Source organism: Glycine max, chromosome 4, assembly GCF_000004515.6.
Source record: "Glycine max cultivar Williams 82 chromosome 4, Glycine_max_v4.0, whole genome shotgun sequence".
NCBI lineage: Eukaryota > Viridiplantae > Streptophyta > Magnoliopsida > Fabales > Fabaceae > Glycine > Glycine max.
In genome coordinates, this window is record NC_016091.4 from 25,794,496 (window position 1) to 25,802,415 (window position 7,920).

At 33.3% G+C, this 7,920-nt stretch overlaps 1 protein-coding gene across 1 annotated transcript; it reads left to right on the top strand.

Annotated features, from left to right (window-relative positions):
* Positions 1 to 4,512: 4,512 nt before the first annotated feature.
* Positions 4,513 to 7,609, top strand: LOC100817650 (uncharacterized). The gene is made up of 4 exons (XM_006602358.4): positions 4,513 to 4,947; positions 5,064 to 5,185; positions 6,212 to 6,379; positions 6,925 to 7,609. The coding sequence occupies exons 1-4, from the start codon at positions 4,723 to 4,725 to the stop codon at positions 7,058 to 7,060; spliced, it is 651 nt and encodes a 216-aa protein (XP_006602421.1). The 5' UTR covers positions 4,513 to 4,722; the 3' UTR covers positions 7,061 to 7,609.
* The last annotated feature ends 311 nt before the right edge of the window (positions 7,610 to 7,920 follow it).

A 7,920-nucleotide genomic window follows, 5' to 3' on the forward strand; every position in this document is an offset into this window, starting at 1 on the left:
GTCCACCAATAGAGGGCATACCCTTGAAAGCTAAGGGTAGCCAATGGAACTTTTCTCTCTTCACTAGTATGACGGCAAGCAAAGAGTTGTTCAACCTTTATTTCCCAATCTAAGTAGGCCTCAAAATTTTCTTTTCCATGGAAATATGGGAGGCTAATGTTAACCTCTTGAGGCCTTCTATCCTTTTCTCTTCTTTGGGAATGATGTTTAGTATGTGAACTATGGCGCCCTCTATAATAGTCGCTAAGTTCTTTACTTAAAATCTTGCAAGAGTCATGACTACTAAAGGAAGCATGTTTTTCTCTTTTCATTTCTTTTATTATTTTTCTTCTTTCTTCCTCTCTTATTTTCTCTCTTTTATCTTGACTTATTTCTTCCACTCTTTTTTTCCTTTTTCTTTTCTCTCTTGTTTTTCTTTCCACAACTTAAGGGATCTCAACTCATCTAATATCTTATACAAGGGGTCCTTAGGAGTAGAACCCTCACCATTAACACTAGATGAAGAATGAAGACTCATGTTGATTCCTAAGTTGTGATTCTTTCTTGTTGGGGATTTGAAAACAAAAGGTCAAAGAAACTATGGTTGAAACTAGCCAAAATAAACACTAAAAGATGTGTGAAAGATAAGGTAAAAACTAATTGGTAAAAGGAAAGCTATCTAGGTGGTTTGACAATGGAAGGTAAAGGAAATAAGCTATGAAAGAAAGCAAGAAATTAAAGTGCAAGAAATACAGACTAGGCGGATCCTAAGAGTGTTTGGATGACCTCATTTAAGGTTTGCAAAAAAACACTCACTATCCTAAGGGAAAATTGCGTAAAATTATTACACACAAATGGAAGTAGGGTGACCTATTGGAGGCTCCCAACATACTTCCAATGAAAGGCCTTTTTGTTACAAAATTTGAAAGCAAAGAAAATTGCCAATTTAAAAAAAAAGTCCTCAATTTTGGTGGCTATTCTCTCTTTTGTGTTTCACTCAATTTGGAGTGCTTCTTATTCCAATAGCTCTTAAGGTGGTTGGCCCCTTGCTTCTTGACTCAAATTCTTCAAGGGATGACACCAATCCTCCTTTCCAATTCCCTATATTGCAACTCACAAACAAGGAAACAAAGAGACAAGCAATAACCAAAGACCAAAAAAATGAGATGAAAGCTAAACCAATAGAGTTTTAACAAGACAAATTTTCAAGGATGATTCAACAATTAAAGCAATGAAAAGCACATAAAAGCAAGCTAGGACTCAAAGAGAAACTTAGAATGGCTCTAGAGTAGAGTAAAAAAAAACAAAAAAAAAGACTAAAAAAAACTGAAAAAAAAAGACTCAACAAAACTCTAGCTTTGGCACTTGTCTTCACACTAATTTTGAATTGAAATTTCCAATTTAGAACAAATTTTTGAGCCAAAACAACAAGCACACTTCCCTTTCACTTTTTTTTTCCTCGAGACTGATTTTTTTGCCAACTTGTGTGATTTTTATTATTTTTTCCTTTAATCCAGATGTCTAGAAAATTCATTAAAAATTTCATCTCAAAAAACGTAGTGACCAATTCCCAGTAATTTATACAATGTGGTATGTTCAAGCTGCCAGCACCAGCGATTTCAACCTAGAAATCAAGAGTAGTGTTTATGTTGCTTAAGGCTTGGATAATTACAATTTGTGTTTGCTTATGCTCAATTATCTTGAATAACACAATTCAAGAGAGCTTAAGACTTATTTTGATTCACAAATCCAGCCACAACTCAGCACCACTACTCAACTTCATCATAGGCATCATGTGGGAAACTTATAAAACAAAAAAAAAAAAAGAGTTCAACAACAAGACTACTTCTAGGAATTGATTTAGAACATGTTATGAACTAAATAACATGCATGAATTAGACTCAAAATTCAAAAGATAGGCTAAGAATGACAAGAATACATGAACAAATGTATCTAGAATTCAATCAACAAAATAAAAATTCAACACAAACTTAGAACATAATGTGACAATTACTATGACTAAACATGACTCTAAGACAACATGGATTAAGTGATTTATACTTAGATTTTTGTGTTTTTTTTTCTAATCAATATTTTGGAAGAAAATTTAGATCTAAGGTTCAGCACAAGAATATTATGAATGAAAAATGATAGAACCTAAAATCAACACAAAAACATGATTCAAGAGTAGATCTACAAAATTTGAACCATAGAAATGCAAGAACAAGTGTAGATCTAAGATTTAATCGGTTTATTTTTTTTAATCTACTCTAAACAATACCAAACCACAAGACAATGAAGGATATACATGGAGAATAAGATGAAGAACAAGAAATTAAAGAGAATTCATCGAACAAAATGATAGAGGAAGCAAAAGAGCATCACCTAGATGAAGATGCTCTTGATACCACATGATGTAAGCTCCATTGGAGCTTGTAGGCCTAGGATCTTCTTCATCAACGGATTCCTTTGCTTCTTGGAAGATGAATGGCAGCGGAATGGAGAAGGAAGAGAGAGAGGAGACGCCACTTCAAGGAGAAGATGAGTCTAGAAGAAGCTCACCACCATAGGAGGCCATTGATAAGAGCTTGGAGGAAGAAGGAGATGAATGAAGGGGGCGGAAGAGAAGAGCACAAATTTTTGTTCTCTAAAAGAGCTCTGAAATTTGAAGTTTAATTTTCAAATGATCAAAGTTGAAAAAATGCACACACATGACCTCTATTTATAGCCTAAGTGTCACACAAAATTGGAGGGAAATTTGAATTTCTATTCAAATTTTACTTGAATTTGTGGAGCCAAATTTTGGAGCCAAAATTTCACTAATTATGATTAGTGAATTTTAGCTATGGTTCAGCCCACTAATCCAAGATCAAGTCCAAGATTCTCCACTAAGTGTGCTTAGGTGTCATGAGGCATGTAAAGCATGAAGGACATGCACAAAGTATGACTATATGATGTGGCAATGAGGTGTAGCAAGCAAATTCTCACCTCCCCCTCTAAAATTTAATTGGATTGGACTTCTCCCAATTCAATTAAATTTATTTCTCATCACACACATCAAATATTCACTTAATGCATGTGAAATTACAAAACTACCCCTAATACAAAAACTAGTCTAGGTGCCCTAAAATACAAGGGCGGGAAAATCCTACTTTTCTAGGGTATCCTACCTACATTATGGAGCCTTAAATACAAGGCCCAAAAATAATGAAATTCTTATCTAATATGTATAAAGATAAGTGGGCTCATACTTAGCCCATGCGCCTAAAATCTACCCTAAGACTCATGAGAACCTTAGGGCCTTCTCTTGCATCACAGACCCAATCTTTTTGGAGTCTTCTATCTAATGCCCTTGGGGGGTAGGATTGCATCACTCTCACTCACCAAAAAACCCTCTCAATCTTTACAGACCAAGATGGCTTGGGGGGTTTTGTATACATGATATGTATTCGGCTAAGGGAGAACAACAAACCTAAGCCCTTGGTTTCCTAAGGCGTCTTAGGGAGTATTCAACCATTATGAGAATGGTTCTAATCTTATAAAGTACTTAGCTGAATACCCTCATAAACCTTGCTTTGTCATTATCTTAGATTAAGCCGAACGTTTAGGTTGTCTAAACTCACTTAGAAAAAGATTACCTAAACGATAATCTACCTACCAAGGCCCATAAATGTTTATATAAATAAGGTAAGACCCCCCCAGGTAAAAACAGAGTTCATTTCTACACATCTTTACTATCCTAGTATTTGCTCAAAGTCAAGATCTTATTTGAGTGTCAGAGTGTCTTTTGCAGATACTTTCCTTTCGGGCAAACCTTACTTGAGACAGTGGAGGACAAATAGGAGCAAGGAACTCGTCGACAGAAAGAAGTGTCTGGCCACTATTTAGCAGGAACGATAATTATAATAATTAATTTCTAATTAATAATTATAATTATATTTTATTTTCTAAAATATACTTATTTACATGTATCAAATATCAAATTCATAGTACGCTAGTAATAAAAACTTAAAAAGTGCCTCTAAAAAAACTTAAAAGTAGATTCGTGATTTGTTTTCATCCATAGGAATTGAACTCAGATACCAAAATTTATAATAACTAACACACACAAATCAATCAATTGGACTTTCTTAGTAGTAGACTAGTGATTGTAATTTTCTATTTAGAAGTATAACCTGCTCTCTCTTTTCCACTTTTAATAACATACCATAAACCATTTTTTTTTTTAATAAAAACTAGTGGTTGATTCAAGTAGCATATATTTGATTTTTTTTAAGTAAGGTATAAACATGAAATGTAGACTAGTGATTAGTAGTAGACTAGTGATTTTTTTCTTTTCCACTTTCTTAGTACTTACATATTGTCTTACTATATGTAAGTATGTATCACAATGTAATGTATGTATAAACATGAAATTTAGAAGGAATTATTATGAATCACCTAAACATAGTTTGTGAAACTGTAACTCAGTAATTATAATTGCAATCACTTTCTTTTCTCTTTTTTGATTTTAATATAGCAGCCAGGCACGCACATGACATGAGGAAGGCAGAGCAGGCAAGAATTTCCATTCATATTTTCTTGTAGACTATTAAATTCTAGGTCAATCAAGAATGAAAGAATAGACACAAACAATGAGAGAGAGACAAGGCAACTTTGGCCACGTTAAAGATATATAAATAAAGAGCATAATAGAGAAGGGATGTGGGGGGAGAGAGAGAGAGAGAGAAGAGGGAGTGAGAAATGGATGTGAAGAAAATTGTGGTGGTTGTAGAAGATGTGAATGCAGCAAGAACTGCTCTAGAATGGGCTCTTAGAAACATCATTCGCTATGGTGACATAATCACCCTTCTCCATGTCTATAATCACTCCACAAGATCAAGAAGCAGAAGCAAAGCACGTCTTCTACGCCTTAATGGCTTCAAATTAGCCCTTTCCTTTCAAGACATGTGCAACAGCTATCCCAACGTACGTACCCTTTTTCAGTTTGTTTTTGTTCTCTTTCAATTATTATTACGTTGTGGATTTTGCCGTGTTCAAATTAACGGATATGTGTCATATATAATAATAGGATTGTGTTACAGACAAAGGTTGAAATAATTGTCATAGAAGGGGACCAAGAAGGAACCAAGATTGCTGCCACGGTGCGAGAGATTGGAGCTTCCATGCTTGTGGTTGGACTCCATGATTATAGTTTTCTATACAAGTAAGTCCAATTTGAAAACATTTCCATGTTTTGAGTTCAATTTCAAAAGATAAATGCATATTGGAATTATTAGTACTTCTAACATAGTTGTGATGGGTGGATGATGTTGATGACCCTCCTTAATGATGTTATATGGGTCCTCCCTCAGTCCCTCTCCTTAGAATTTATAGCTATTTTAGACAAAATTGCAGTGGAATTTTCTCTCTTGTCATTGTCAACATGATCTGGGTGATCAATGAACACCTGAAATTCAAGGTTCTTTGGATATGCATTTGAGGGAAACAGAAAGGTTAGGTTCTAATAAGAGGTCAATTTCAACAAACTGATAGGTTTTGGGGATTTCACTTTATCTATCTTAATCAGCAAGATCAGGGCCTTCATAAGACAATATCAACATGGATATTAGTGGGACCTGGGTTTATTAATTGTCCAATTTGTGTTTGTTAGTACATTCTTTCTTTCTGCTGCTTTAGCTTAAAAAGGTTTATGCAAGTGAGCTTCAAAAATTGGTCACGAAAAGCCTTTGCAAATGCACGTGCCTTCTTTAATGGTGACAAAGCCTTTTGGGATCCACTTTTAATTTTAATCTGCTTTGCCTTTAAAAGAAGCACCCATGTTGCGTTCAGAGATGACTATGCTCTAACCATGTATCTATGCTCTAACTTAATGTGAATAAATCCTTTTTGTCAAATTTAAACATGATAAGGTCATTTCTCTCTTGATGGAGATTACTAGTGTGTTTGATTTGGTGGTAAAAATTATGGTGAATACAAAATCATGTAAAATCATTACAAAAATTACTATTTGTTTTAAAAAATTATGGTGAGTTTAATTCACCTTATTACCAAACATGCACTCTATATGTGGCAGTATCATTTCAATTGCATTTGACACCTAATCACATTTCTTAAGCTCATACCAAATAAATGCATTGATTTCTGTTATTGTTTCTTTAATTTTACTTATGCAACATTGTAGTGTTACTAAGAGAACTCAAAACAGTGTTTTTATTCATTTGTAACATAGATTGGCAATGGCCCATTCCCATAATAGCATAGCCAGCATTTTCAACTGCAGAGTACTTGCAATCAAGCAGTCTCATGCGTCATCAGTGAGGCCCATGATATGTGCACTGTCTGTGCTAGACAGTTCAACCAACATGGATTTTTCTCAAATTGATGTTTCTAGATTACAGTAAGTTTCGTGACAATATGTCTTACCATCAATAATTTCTCAACATATTCAATTATTTACTAGAGATTAGGAATTTGGAGTTTAAGCATTATTAGATTGTTTCCTTGTGCTTTTTAAGTAATGACTCGTTTTATGGTTCATCTTCGTTTGTTTTAACCAAAAGGGATTCATAAATTTTTAGTGAATAAATCATCAATTTGGTCCTAGAACCGAAATTCACCATTTCTTTTAAATAGTTCTTAAACTAATTAAATTATATAACTAGTCCTTGAAATATTATAAATGTTATATAATCCCTCAAATATTGAATTTATTATCAAATCAATTCCTTAATATTATTAAAAAAATATTAATCCAGGGACTAAATTGATGTATAGTCAATATTTTAGAAATTGTTTATATAATTTCATTAGTTTAAGGACTATTTGAGAGAGTGATATTTTAGGAACTAAATAGATGGTTTATTTAATTTTTAGTTGTTATAAATGAGCCGTTAATTAAGGTTGTTTAATACAACAGTAACAGTTTATTCAATTATATTGCAGAGTCCCTCGTAGCCCTCCCCCAAAAATTCCATACCGAATCTGTCCTAACCCATCTGCAATTATTTGGAGATCAAAGAAGTCTAGGGGAGAAGGTGAAGGACACAATTTCGTACAGAAAATCTTTTCACTAAAGTAGCCCCCAAAAGTAATTTAGACTCTTTTTTTCTGTGTTCTAATTTCCTATAAGTTATGTCCACCTGCCACACATACACATACAAAAGGGTGCAATTGACATAGTATAGTTTGGTTGTTTATGCCTACATTTTTGTGGTTGTATAAAGGATCTAGTGATATATAACATTACCTTGGTACAGATTCGAAGAGTATTAGAGTTTTTATCCCCAATTTATTTATTATCTTGTATCCATGTATAACGAATCTTGGCCCCTGCTAAGTGCTAGATGACGAGGGAGATGACGAGACAGTGCCTCATTGACAAAGTTTAATTTTTTTTGCTTGTTCATGCTCCACCGAATTAAAATATATGTTTATTCAATTTATGAAAAGGAGTTCATTTCAGGAACAGATTATGATTGTATCACTGACACAAACTTATCTTTAGTCCAAGTTTAAGAATCTCGGTTTATAGAAAGTTTTAATTTACTATTTTAGATTGAGACACCACTTCTTTTTCATAAAATGTTTTTACTATAACTAACAAACAAACTAGATAGTTTAATTGGCTTTATTTTCATACAACTTCTATTTTACATAAATATTTTAGAGACCCTTGAAATATCACCACAAGAAATTGACTTCTCCAAAATTATGACAATTGATGTGTATAATTAACTTTTCCTATTTTAAAATATTTTTTAAAATGATCACGAGATGTTTCAGAATGAGTTTAAAATATATTTTGCTGAAACCAAAGATATAAAGCGCTCAAATTCTATGAAGTGTTTTGATGATAATAAAGATTATTGAAATTAATGGACGGCTAATAATGTTATGTACAGACGTATATATGTATGTTATAAGAACAACGCGCTCTTT